The sequence below is a fragment of the Argentina silus genome (assembly GCF_951799395.1).
Source record: "Argentina silus genome assembly, chromosome: 8".
Taxonomy (NCBI): Eukaryota; Metazoa; Chordata; class Actinopteri; order Argentiniformes; family Argentinidae; genus Argentina; species Argentina silus.
In genome coordinates this window covers 2,869,350-2,883,597 of record NC_139662.1, presented here as the reverse complement: position 1 = coordinate 2,883,597, position 14,248 = coordinate 2,869,350, and the positions used below count along the sequence as shown (strand labels likewise).

Genomic DNA, 14,248 nt, shown 5'->3' with positions numbered 1-14,248 from the left:
CAACAAAACAAAAACAAAACATGTTTAATGGCCAATACAACTTAATATGCTGATACAGCAAAGGAGAACCATGACACACAGGATCACAACATGAAAGTGACAGAAATTTTTAATTTAGATTTCATCTTAAAAGTTTGTTAATCTCTAATTAGAATTGGAGAGTGATAGTTAAAGTGAATGTCCATCAAACTACTTGACTGAGCATAAAACTGTGGGCATGGGAACATGAAACTGTGTCCCAAACATTCACATATTGCACAAGATTGTTGAAAACTAAAACAAACTCAGATCAAAAGGAGACAAAAACTACTGATTTGTCGACACTTGTATGATTTAAACATTCACTTTCAGTGAAAACAAACCATCTAATCCAAAGTCTAACTCTCCATAGTAAACAGTATTGCACTTGGTTTCTTCACAAACTCTTACCTTGACAATTCAAGGCTGGAAACCCACTTGCTAGTGAGTGTCACTTAGCATTAGAAAGTTTATCCTTTAATGTGACCAAAAATGACAATTAGGACTTTGTTAATGATTTTATAAACAATGCCAAAATAATAAAGATAACATATGCCCCATCAATTTGTCTTCATGTGTTCAGGTATCTCGTCATACAAAGGTCACTTACTCCTGTGTTAAGAGTTAACACAAAGTCCTGTCATGCCCCCTCCACTATCTGAAGGTCAAGGTATGCAGAGTGAGCATGACCTCTACCCCTATTAGAAACATCCTCTCTCATTAACTAACACAACATCAGTGCAGACAAGACCCGACAAAACGCATGGAAGTGGGATTCACAAGGAGTGAGGCCCCAAAAATAGTGGTACAACATGAGAGAGGGGAAAGCGTGGGGAGTCTACAGAGAGAGGACTTGCTCAAGCCAGAGCAGGAAGAGGAAATGTTGTCACTGCCACAACGTAATGTTCCAAAATAGCTCTGCTGACTTTCACACATGTCCAGAGAGTAATGTCCAACCTCTCTAGGTCGTGGATTTTTCATAAGGCAGCAGTCCGGGTGTGGCATGCTGTATGGTATCCCTCTGTCAAGAACATAGATACAGCATTGATCCCTTTTTCTGTTCCAGGCTGTCATGGTCTTTATGGCTCAGATAACTACACACAGTAAATTGTGCAAGAACTCAAGTAGTAAAAAAACAAACAGTTGCTTCCCCAGGTCAACTTGTATTGGTCAGTAAACGGATATCTACCGCCCCGTTAGCCAAACCGCACACATTCCTCCACTCCACTGTCTTCATTTTGGTGAACCGAGCACCAATTGGTTGAAGGACTGAACTCAAGGTGCCATTGGTCCAAGGCTCAGGTCCCAGGGAGTAGGAAATCAAGCTTGTGGGGCGAGGGATGGAATGACACTGGATCTTTGACAGTCCATTGGCCAGGAAGAGCTTGAATGGGATGGTGGAGCAAGGCACAGTCAGAGGCAGTTTGTGGAGACCTGCAGAGAGAAATTTTTTATTAAAAAGGTGGAGTGGTATGACATAATTGCCCCCAGCGCGCACCCACACACACTTTTAGGTGAAAAGAAAGTCCATCAATTACAGAACAAAAGCCAGTGGTGAGGCAAGGGAAAGGAGTCAGAGAGCTATGATGGAGCAGAGATGCTATCTGCCCTGTGAGGAAGGGGGGTGTGAGTGTGTGGCGTGTCCATGCTCAGAGCTGTTGTTTGTGTTGGGCGGAGGGGCAGAGGGTGTGTGTGCTCTGGGGGGGGGGGGGGGAGGCAGGGGGGAAACTCCATGGCTAGGCCTTCAGGCCCGTAGGGACCCTACTCCCCTCCTGTCCCCTTTCACTTTCCTGAGAGAATTGTACACTTTCTATCTGAGGAAAGGGGACCAGCCCATAGGGAAACATGACCCAAGCTGGGAACACCTAATCCTAGAGTCACTCTGAAAACACTGCCTATTAGCAGTCTGCAAAGCCCTTCTACTCGTGTGCCCCACACACACACACACACACACACGCGCATGCACACCCAAAGTTCTTCAACATTATCAAGAGGAGCCAAACAACATAAAAAAGACAAACATCACGTGTTGTGAGGCGGCAGACTGACCGAAGGCACGGATGAGCTCTCTCTGAACGGTCCAGGTGAGGGTGTTGATGAGGCAGGCAGAGGTCAGCCCTGCAAACAGAATGTTGTACAGGAACACAATGTGGAAGTTCCCCAGCCAGTTGTACCGACCAAAGTCTCCCAGCAGATCAAACCGCGTGATCCCTGAGAAACACAGAGAACTCAAGATTTGCAACAAATTGGTAAAGATCAATCAACTGCTACTCTGAGTACAACAGCTATCAGGCCACGTGCCCTCTTGTGGTCGGAAAAGGTACTACAGCCAGAAGCTCTCCCTGAGGTGACCATAAGTAATTTATTTTAGTTGAACCATGCGACAAGTGGCAAATGTACTTACCAAGAGTACGAGAGAAGACAGGCAGTGCAGAGCTGAGAATCAGGATACACACACAGTTTCCAATGATCTGAGGAGGGGAGAAAACGTCACCTTTAGAATGGACTGCACCTACAGGGCTCAGCTCATCGACAGTGTTAGCCTCAAACTGTAGTTGTGAGTGGGAGTGAGAGACAGACTAGTATACCTGTGTGAGGTTGGTGTCCTGAGCATGGGGCAGCAGACCCACGAAGAGAGGGTAGCTGTAGAAGCCCACCACTGATGACACCATCAGATAACTGACATAAGAAGTGAAGGGCCTTATAGTCGGACATGGGCACACTTTCACACACAAAAACAAGCATGACTTGATATACGTTGTTTCATAGGTGATTGTGGTCATTAAAAACTATAGAAATGTGTAGAATGTTACATATTAATGTTAACACAAACAAGCCATTATTACAATCGACTAAAGATGTACTTCAACATGATGAGTGGAGGTGTGGTGTGTAAGACAGTGGGTCTGAGGTGAAAGGATACAGGATAAGGACCACCTGCACTGCTGCTCCTAGAGACCCAAACATGGAGAAGGAAGCAGTCCCCAGACGAGGGTCCTGAAACACACACAAAGGAAATACACACAGGTTATTCAGACAGCACCATACGGAAACACGTCTGCAGTTATCTATACATAGTAGATAGGGTGAACTCATGCAATGTTGAACAGCAGGCCATCCGGATGCTATAACAGCCAAGATTCTGAGCAACAGGTCACACAGTCACATATTCCTCTCTAGTGGGGTCCTCTCTAGTGGGGTCCTCTCTAGTGGGGTCCTCTCTAGGGTTGGGTGGTAGAACGGTAATACCGTATCCTGCGAGATTTGAAAACGCCCACGGTATGCTTTTCAATACAGTGATAACATTTCTGCTCCATTATCTATCAAACTGCCAAATTAAGTGTTGTTTGTCAATTCACAATGTGTAACAGTGGCGCTGCCAATGTGGTTGTAGAAAGTATTACAATCATTTCAGGAGCGTAACTTTGGGTGTAGCATGTGACCTTTTCCACCTAAGGTTAGAGAAGGACACGGTTATTTGCATGATTTGCCTGAAAATGAAACACGAATGGAAACTCATTTACGCTTGCACCTCAAACTGAAACACCCATTAACAGCTGCACGAGTGCTGCTGTCAGGCTCAAACAGCTATTCACTGACAACAGACGTGTGGTCGTCAGTTAACATTGCTCGTCACACCCGACTGGAAACTACAGTCAAACTACAGAATGCCTACAGACTAGCTTTTTTCCAGAAAGCCACACAGCGGACAACATTGTTGATACGCGCTGCACTTAGATGCGAATAAACTCTTGGCCATAACGACTGACAATGCTGCTAACATTGTGCGGTGTGTGACGGTTCTTATTAAGCCATCATATTACGCTATCCAACTGTTTAGATCAGTTTGTCAAGCTGTGATCGGGATGTAAAGTATAAATTATTGTTTAGGCTAAACGTCATACGGTATAGCAGTCTCCTCATAAATAATTCTGTTTTTCAATTAAATATACGGCGCAAAGACGGCTACCGCAAGCCCCATGCAATGTTATTTTTTTTTTTATTATTTCTTCGCGGTAATACCGTATAACCCCGGTAAAAATAAAAGTATGACAAAACCGATACCACCCGACCCTCGTCCTCACCTCCATTCCTCTTGGCATGGCCGTCTCATCGAAGAGGAGCTCCAGCACATGGAAACACACCATCAGCACACACACCACCTGAGCAAGGGAAGGGATAACAATGCTCTCGTTATATCATAACGAGGGCGCATACAATGCATTCAGCTTTGTCATTATGGGGTATTGTGTGTAGATTGATGAGGGGGAAAAAATTTATTGAATCCATTTTTAAAATAAGGCTGTAACATAACAAAATGTGGAAAAAGTGAAGGGGTCTGAATACTTTCCGAATGCACTGTATGCCATTACGTGGGTGTGTGAATGTGTGTGTGTGTGTGTGTGTGTGTGTGTGTGTGTGTGTGTGTGTGTGTGAGTGAAAGTGGACAAATGTCAAGATCAAAAAAACAACTCATCTACCGTTAAAGCTAGAAGCAGAAGCATGGCCAGAGGGTAGCCAAGGTTCCGTTGCCATGGGGACGCTCGCCTACGCATCTCTAGGGGCGAGAGAAAGAGATTGATGGGATGAGGATGGGAAGTGATGTGAACGACAGTCTCTGACATTGCATTGTGATCGGTGTGAGAAGAGCCTGTGTGTGTGTGTGTGTGTGTGTGTGTGTGTGTGTGTGTGTGTGTGGCTCAGTCAGAGTGTTACCCAGGGCGATGCGCTTGGCCTGGACACTGAGGAACTGCCTCCTCACCGCCTCCACGTTCAGGTCGATCCAGCAGGATGTGCCACTGCCTACAACCAGAGAGCACGATGAAGACAGAAACAACAACAACACACACACACACACACACACACACACAGGACTAGAATGAGTCATAGGAGAATGGTAGCGTGATTCCCCTCTAGCCCACGGTGGCCCACTCACGATTGAGTTTCATGGAGAGCGAGGCCTCCTCGAACACGGCGCAGTTCATCGTTTCCTCCACTTTCTCCAACAGCTGAGGAGACACGTGGGAGACAGTTGTTGTCTGACACTTACAGATTCGGTCATAGTTCATAATCTACATACGGAGAAAACACCCGCTTTCTTCACTCACCCGTGGTTTGACCAAAAGGCTCCCGGTGACGCTGAACATGTGAGACAGTCCAAAGGGAGTACACACTGCATTGGAGGCAGGAGAGGAAGCATGATTCACAATTCTTTTTTTAAAAAAGGACATATTTTGACAGGACCAAATCATTTCACTTAAACAAGTTTCCTTTTAGTTATTCCCCTATCCAACAGTAAGTACAGGGTAAAACCAACCAGAGTTTTACTCACACAACAGCAGCAGCACTCCAAACAGAGAGATGCCAGAGTAAATGTAGGGCAGGTAGTACTCCCACAGGTCTGAAACAGGAGAGACGGGGAGGGGAGGCATACGAGAGAGGAACGTCACATTATAAGAAACATCACGTATACTGTATGGTTCTAAAAAACCAAACTAACTCGATGCTTTAATCTATGTTATGTGTGGTTCAGTGGGCCCCACTCACCGTAGAGGCTCTCCCTGGCTGTGTTACGGTGGAGGGCGGCTGATGCCACCCACACGATGCCCAGCAACAGCAGAGAGACCAGCAGCAGCACCACAGCAGTCTCATACACCCGCGCCATCACCCCCTACACACACACACACATCAAACATGACAGACATATGAAGACATAACCAGAGGGTGCAGACTTCTTTGATAACCGCTGAAGTCATTCAACAACAAAAAAAATACTGAATCAGTTTTATACATAAACACATTTATTTTACCCGCAAGAGGCATTTATGAAAAGCCCAATACACTACCCCCTGAAAAGAAGCCTTCAGAGATTTGTGCATCTCTTGACATTCTGTCTGACAATGAACAATCTTCTCAAAGGTTTTAATGATATCATGAGACATTGTATGAGACATACAAAAACGTGTACCTTTTTGCACCCCACGAAGCCCTCAGACTCAGTGAAGAAGTAGGCAAAGGGCATGAGAAAGACCAGGGACAGGTTGGAGAAGAGGAAGACCAAGTTCCACAAGCCTGATTAACAATAAGATTTTTTCATTAGATTTAGAGTAATACAGTATAAAAAGACAACATAAATCTTATATTATCCAACAGCAAAAATGCAGTAGCACATATGGACAGAATGCCAGAAGCCTATTTTTTCTAACAATTGAGACAATACCACTGACAGCCACAGTGAGGCGTATCCTAGCAGTCTAGAGTGGAAGTAGTTTTTGGTTTACACTAACATCTGTAAGCTAAGCTATATGAAAATAAGCGACAGAGCTCAATGAGTTAGAGAAGAAACTAGGGCAGCTGACAGTGCACAATCTGAATGTTTCCCCTAAGGTACTGTTTGGGGCTCTGTTTCCTTTTGACCTTATGCTTGCCGCCTGTGAGGTTTCAGAGTGTGGAGCCAACATCTCCAGTGTTCATGCCATTGTGTTCACGCCCCATTGACTGAAGAACAGGTTATAGAAGAACCATCTAAATCAAAATGTTATAGCTACTTATATTCCTGACTCAAATTCCAAAACACTACAAGCAAGGCTATACAGAAAAAGCTCTGCCATATTAACAATACCATTATTGTACCTGACACAAAGCACTGTGCTTCTTGATTTGGAGCTCATTGACTTAGCTTATCAATGCTAAGGATTTATTTGCCGTTTTAAAAACAGAATGAAGTGTGTTGAGGAGTAGACTAGACTTGGGACCAGTACCGTGGATGAGGGAGCCATTGAGCCACTGCATATAGTAGCTCTGTGGGAAGGTGAGCAGCACCTCATTGGACAGGATGGAGATGGGGAGCAGGAGCACAGCAGACATGGCCACTGAGAGGGTGAACGTGCACAGCCACAGCCTAAAGAGAGAGAGAGAGAGAAAATGTGTGAGATGGTGTGTGCATGTGTGTGTGTGTGTGTGTTTGATCCTCTCGTTGAGACAGCTCTGGCAGGGTAGAGAAGGAAGGGAACAGCCCAATGCCAGCGTGTCGGGACAAAGGGCAGGGAGCAGATACAAACAGACAGGAACGGCTGATAACACCACAGCCAAGCAGCCACCATCTCATTGACGTGACTACTGACTCAACCGCTCACACTGACTGACATTCTTATCACAGTGAGTGAGTCGGTTAATCATTTACAGCTCTTTACTTACGCAATTTTGTTGACGGTGGCATCTTCAATGTCATCTGAAAAAGAAAATCAGAAAACATAAGCGAGTGCCTCGCAGTCAAAACACTCACATCAACTGTATGCTAACAGGCAGCTTTATCAAATTAGATAAACGGCAACAGAGAAATCTTTACAAGTCAAAAAGACCTTGAAAACAGAACCAAACAGAAGGGGGGGGGCGGGGGGGGGGGGGGGGGGGGCAGTGTATGCTCCGAGTGACATCTGTAAGAAACTGAGATAGTCTGCGTCGAAGAAAAAAAGCAGACGGCCTCAAGTAATGCCAAAATGCTGAGTACACTGTGTTCAAGAAGTACACAAATAGCGTCTCTATTTTTGATGTGAGGCTGTATTGATACAAAAATAAGGAGGAGGGGGGGAAAAACAGTCGGCATCCCTATTGATGAACAGAAACTAGCCTTTGCATTGTGTAATTCAATTAAGCTGCAAGGCACAAATGTTCTGATGGGGGGCTGTGGACATTCATTGGAAACAACAACACTGCGCTAATGCAGAGCAGGTTTCACAGATTGCCTTCCAAAAGCCAAACAAGCTGGACGACCTCCAGCCCAACAACCTCTGCAGTGTGATACAGAGGCCAGCTTGTTGGAGGTGCCACATCTGCTTCCAATAAGGAGAGTCTATTGGACTGATTACATAACTTTAAACTCAATTGCACTGCAACATTTCAACAACTTACATTTTCGAAAAGTGAATATAGCATGTTATAGCAGGTTTCATCACTGAATTAGTTCAATGAGAGCACACATTTCTATTAGAGCAAAATGGTCATGTGTGCACTGTATGTTGAAAGGTTAGGTTAATAAGTAATTAGAAATGTGAACATTCAATATGGCAGGAAAAAAAACATAAGTTGTTAAACATACAGCACACAGCATGAGCATGATGATGGATATCCTTGGTGAACAAAAACAGTCTTTATGATGTGATTGTGTCACAGTGAGGCCTTAGGCAGGGGGCTAGGTATGGAACGGATAGGTCATGTTTATCTTCAAGGAACATTCCTCCCTCCCCTCAGTCGACTTGACACACAGGGGGCCTGAGGTAGTGGTTACATAACTACCTCCTTCAGCCATATGGGACCCTATGTTCTGGCCAAAGTCCAGAGCTAGGCCTGGAGATAGCTATACATGGACAACGTGTGTTGAAAAGTAGGCCTACAAGTAACAGAAAATGGCCATTCCTATTGCCCCAACTATAAAAACATATAGCACTTAAAAACATAACAATATCCCTAAGACTTAAAATGCACACACACACACACACACACACACACGATTGAGCGTCTAAGATTTTACAATTGTTACTCATCACTGCTGCTGGGCTGGGTTGTCAAGAGAAATAAAAGTGCTACGCTAGCTACAAGGCTTTCGGGAAAACTCATCCAGACTGTTGTGCGCTCAGAAGGTTTGCTCTCAGAAACATCTGCTGGAAGAAAATTCCAAAAAGCAAATGTCATCTGCATGTTATACAACACCCTCAAGGCTCCTCTTTGTACTGCTCTGGCTTTGGTATTGGTGATGGGTTTTTGACTACTACTTGTCTACTACCCCAGATTCTAATTTACCAACCAAAATCATGGCAGACATCCATACTCACCAGTGACAAAGTCTGCATTCTTCTTGAAGTGAGTGAGAATGAGGTAGGACACAATATAGAGGCATGTGAAGAGAAAGACACAGATCTGTAAGAGAGAAAACAAAAACATTTATACAGTATCCAGCTCTTTAAACATTCACCTGCCAATGGCAAAATAGAATCTTCAGTGTTTTGACATAAGGGACAGTTGGCTTTATTTTCAAATGTGTATGAAAACACTGTAGTAACTTAGAAGTTATAGCCCTAGGCCCAAAACCAAATGGATCCTGGGTGGTGTCTAGGAGCCATACTAAGTGTTGCACCAAACAAGGAGGCCCAGAGGTTCAGATAACCAAAACAGGACAGGTAGCTGACAAGATAACCAACTAACTATCAGCAACCCATAACTTCAGTGCTTATCTGAGAGGCTAGACGAGGCTGAGTGGCACAGGTAGAGGAGATGATTAAAGGAACGCACAGGGAAGAGAGAACAGAACTGAAGATACTGCAAGGAGAGGGGAAAGTGACAAAGATAACATTGACAGAAAACAGAACAACCAGACTCAGACTGGCACAGTTGTGTAACTACCTGGTCAAGTCGTGCGGGTTTGACTGAGCCTCAATGTTTTGAAGCATCCCTTTTCAGTTCGCATCAAAAATCAAATAAATAACAAGTGAGTCAGATCAGCACAAATGACACGACGCCATGATCCTCGAAGGAGAGATGACTTGAGGTAGTGAGACGCATGACAAGGCCGAGAGGGACAGAGGCTGACGATATTCAGTTTATCCACATTCTAAAAGAAAAGGAGTGAGTGTGGGGGGGTCTAGGATTAGACTACGAAGAGAGGAAAAGAGTCATTTATTCCCTGAACAGGTCAACACACCATCATCCTCTTGACTTGTTATCTTGGTTGTCTGGAGTAAACACGTTCTCCATATCTCAGTGTGTTATGTCAATATGTTCTTTCACAAAGCCAATGTCCAATGATATCGCCCATGCCTACCATTTGAAGCCATGATAAACAGGTTTTATAGGCAATGGGATTTCGACTCTTTTTATATATATATATATATATATATATATATATATATATATATATATATATATATATATATATATATATATATATATATATATATATCTTTGTCTTTAGGAAATGTCTGCTTTATTGGGATAGAGACAGTAGAGATTGACAGGAAAGATGGGAGAGAGAAGAGGGATGACACGCAAGATAGGTCGAGGGTCGGAATCGAACCAGTGACCTTGCAATTACGTGGTAAGCACATTAGTGTGCTACGCCACTAAGCGCCCCCCCCCCCCCCATGCTGTGGACCACCTGAAAGCTTAGTATAGTTAGTAAATCTTCAACTAGTCTCTTTCAATTAAATGTGACAAGTACATTTGGCCTATAGTACACAGATCAAGTGCAAGTAGCCAACTGTGTTTGAAGTCAGAGCTTGTGTTTGCATGCAGTGAGGAGGTGAATACATATTTCACTAATATAGTGAATGTTGTGAATGAGTTGGAGTGGGTTCTCTGCCAGAACATGAGGTTGGAGGCAATCCTAGGCAAACTGGAACTTCAAAAAAGTACACACACATCCTCCCTCCCGCTCAAAGGAAGAGAGACGAAGGTGGCAGGATATAGGCATTCACCCCTGAGGTGAGGAAAAACAACAGATCATCTGAGAGGAACCTCCTGAGTGGCAGCAAACGGGACAACACTCATATGGCTCATAGTTTCCTTCAGAAAAATGTTTCCAGCACATAATGTACATCTGGGCTGAATAATGGGCCACTGACAATACCCCAATCAGTTGAGGTATGATAGAATTCTAGGCCTCTCATTGTAATACTTTCTGAGCAAGAAAGCATCAGGTTTCAAAGCATTATTTCACACCAATACAAGGTCTCGTTTTCTTATTCACTGTCGCCTCAAACAACGTGTCAGGAGGGCAAAACTGTTAAGCAACGCCACACACTAATTCGCCCTTACATCAATGTATTTAGCCTACATTATTCCAACATATGGACAGTTAATTTTACAATGGCAAATGAGGACATATGGTACAGTAACAAAGAGGGGTTGACATTGTACCCCCTCCTCCTCCTCCTCCTCCTATCCATGGTTGGGACGGGCAGTGTGTGACCCACTTTAGGGTGACATTTTCTGACAACAATAAGATTTGAGAAAAACAATTGTTGTTTCGCACCCATACAAACAAGCCACAGTGTAAATAAAGTACCCAACATTTTTTGTAATGGATTGTGAAACTGGACTGGAAGTGGAAGAGATACCACAATGATGATGAGCATATATGTTAACAATGACCTGCAATGATGGGGTAAGCTCTTTGATGAGCATCTGAGGCTGCCTACAATGTCTTACTTTGTCTCCATAAGCTGAACAACGTAACACAACACAAGGTATTCAATACAGGGATAACTGTCATTTCCTTTCAGACTTAGGCCAACAAGGCCAGCACATAGGCCAAGAAGCTAGGCTATAGCCTGGGTCTAGTTGCTGGTAGGGAAAAATATCAATGCGGTTGATATTCCAATGTGCAGTCTAAACCTGCCAAAAGCCTTTTCTATCTAACAAAGTGGTTCACAAGGGGGCCTAGACTAACACCCTGAGAGAGGAGCCATTATAGGTGAACACCTGTTTGGCTGGATAAGCCAAGAGCTGGGGAAGGTACGTAGATGACTAGGCTGCTGTGAACAGTCTGATGGGCTGCAACATCCAACGTCCAAAGTCTGTTGGCTTAACCGCTTAAATGCCCAAATCAAACCTCTGTATCCCCTCAAGCCTTGTGCGGTAGAGTGGTCCTTTCTATGGTAAGGAGAAGAAAGTGCAGCAAGTCCTTAAATTGTACAATAGCCTACTGTATACTCAGCCAAGAAAGAGTACAGTGTACGCCTAAGGCCTAGCATTCTAGCACAGAACAAAAACTTCTGTTTTTGATGCATTCATCAAGATTCATTCATGCAAGATGAATCCTCATTCAATTATCCTCTAGTCCATCTGTACTCTATACAGTCCTATGTTTCCTACCGAACAGCGTGACATCAGCTAAGACAGCGAGCTCAAGAGCCTGCTCATACAGGAGTTTGTGCAACCCTTTCTTTACAAGTAGAATAAGAGTATAGATTAGATGTATACATTATAGCTGTAAAAAAACAACTAACAATGCTGTAGAACAGCACAAGCCCCCCAAAAAGGGGTACACATTGTATGCAGTATATTGACAAAAGCAAGTTTGATGCAACATATTGTTTCATTTCTGTGCAATCTTCCACATTCCTGAGAGGAAGGTGAATAACAGATCAATACTAATGTATCCAGTAACTATCCATCTTTTGAGCATCTGCAGGAAAAGCATAGCTTACCACATTCCCATTTCTAGATATATTCAAGTGAGAAATGATATCCAGAACAGTGACTTAAAGAAAAACAAACAAACTACAGCCATCATATTTTTAACACATTATGATTGTGTTAAAGTGAATCTGTATGCATGCTATTCTGGGGAAACTGCCTTTAGAGATTGTAGATGAGAATGACATATTCCTGTTTAAAATAGTTAGAATTGTTGCTTTAAAGCAACTCTTGTCCATTCGAGGTTGGCTGGGGCTTTGGATCATTTACATAATATAACTGGTCTGTCTCCATCTCTGGGCAAGATGAAGAGTGCTGCTAGACATGAAGGGCCTCTGCAGTCAAAAACAGATTTTCCTATGGGACATATAATGCCTCGTACACACAGACTGCGGCATGCGGTGCAGTGGAAGTCCAATTGCTTTTCAATGTTTGATCCGCAAATGCAGATTCCACAGTTCTAACACAAAAGTGTTGTATTGAAATTATTGGATACCTACACAGCCGAATGCTTTTATTTATAACTTTGTAAAATATGTCACGGCTTTCATTTTTATTCACACATTGTGACGTTTGTTTGCAAATATGAGAGCATTTACTCACTCAGCATTATTTATTGATAAATAATTTTGCATTTATTGTAAATAATGGTTTACATATGAGTCAAGAGGTGTGTGCGTGGATAGTAAATTATTTTTGTGCATTGTGTTTTTTTATAGATAATGCTACACGTAAGGTGTACTCTATACATTTGCAAAAATAAAGGCACTAATCTATCTCCATATGAAATTACAGAAAGTGCTGGTAATCACCCCAAATCTCAGCTCTGTAATAAAAAATAACAAATAGGAACTCTAATATTAAAGAATATTTCAGAAAAGATTATGAAATTTGGGTTAACTTAGTTTAATAAAGGTGTAGCTTAAAAACTGAAAGATTAATAAGTTATTTGACATGCTGTCAGAAAATATGTACTGTAAGATTTGCATCATTGGCCATATTGGTCTGTATAGTAGGCTACTAGATACTTGTTATCTTTTAAGCATGGAACAAGGAGTGCTGTGCATGAGAACTGCTGTAGTTTGCAGGGTTAAAGGTCAGTATCCATTGTGCCCTGATGTAGATGAACTTCAGACCTGACTGGGCAAGGATAAAATCGTTGAGGAGTTAGCCTGGAACCAAGTGGCTTCCCACTTCAGGTAATTAATCTCTGTAAAATAATTATACAAGGCTTTGTAAGAAGAGACACTAGGGGTCCTTGAATACAGGGTCCCAAAAGCCCTCTGCTCAGACATTAAGGTGAATGCATGCATGCATGGGGGCCCAAGGTGTGAAAAAAGGCTCCTCGGGTTACAAACTATGGCCAACTTGTAGCCACTTCCAACCATACTCATTACAAGCTTTAGAGAAACCCTCTGATCTTCAGTCAGGAAGCATCATCAAGATTTTCTGTTGGTAGTATCTAACTAGCTAGCGAGCAGTCTAAAAGCAAAGTAAGATAGCTAAACTGGCTGGCAACTTTTGAAAACACACTGTCGGTACTTGGACTACCTTGGTACCTAGATAAATATTTCGCTATAAAACAATTAGCTGACATACAATCACGAGCAGCGAGGTAAGCTATTGTTACTTACTATGGTCTCTCGGACTCGGTTGTGGAAAAGTTGCTCCCTAACCGACACGTCGTCTACTTCCATCCTCCGAAACCATAACGCAGGGGTTAAAAGACAATAAAACAGTGTCCTGGCTAAAAGCACAAGAGAGGGATGTCAAACCAGTAAAGGAAAGCATACATATATATCTCTCCGATAGTATAGATGTGCTAAATTGTGGATGAGCTACATAACACAGCAGATCAGCCCTTTTCAATTCCACCGGCGGACCACTACTGGCCAGCTCAGCTGGGTGCGACTTAATCAAAGGGGACGGACAGGGGTGGAGAAAGGGGTGGGCAGTCCAGGAAAGGGGAGTATTGTCGAGTCTGGGGGTGCTTGCTACTCTGAGACTCATTCTCTTTCAACAGTGTTTCAAGATTCGA

General features: G+C 43.2%; 1 protein-coding gene across 1 annotated transcript; it reads right to left on the bottom strand.

Moving 5' to 3' along the window:
* Positions 1-1,174: 1,174 nt before the first annotated feature.
* On the bottom strand, positions 1,175-13,907 carry lmbr1l (limb development membrane protein 1-like; the record flags this gene model as incomplete). Its single annotated transcript, XM_083675945.1, has 17 exons — positions 1,175-1,452; positions 2,068-2,229; positions 2,423-2,489; positions 2,607-2,697; positions 2,942-3,015; positions 4,104-4,181; positions 4,500-4,576; positions 4,735-4,821; positions 4,955-5,027; positions 5,127-5,191; positions 5,351-5,419; positions 5,566-5,689; positions 5,987-6,090; positions 6,780-6,919; positions 7,216-7,249; positions 8,850-8,934; positions 13,845-13,907. The coding sequence occupies 17 exons, from the start codon at positions 13,905-13,907 to the stop codon at positions 1,175-1,177; spliced, it is 1,671 nt and encodes a 556-aa protein (XP_083532071.1).
* Between the last annotated feature and the right edge of the window lie 341 nt (positions 13,908-14,248).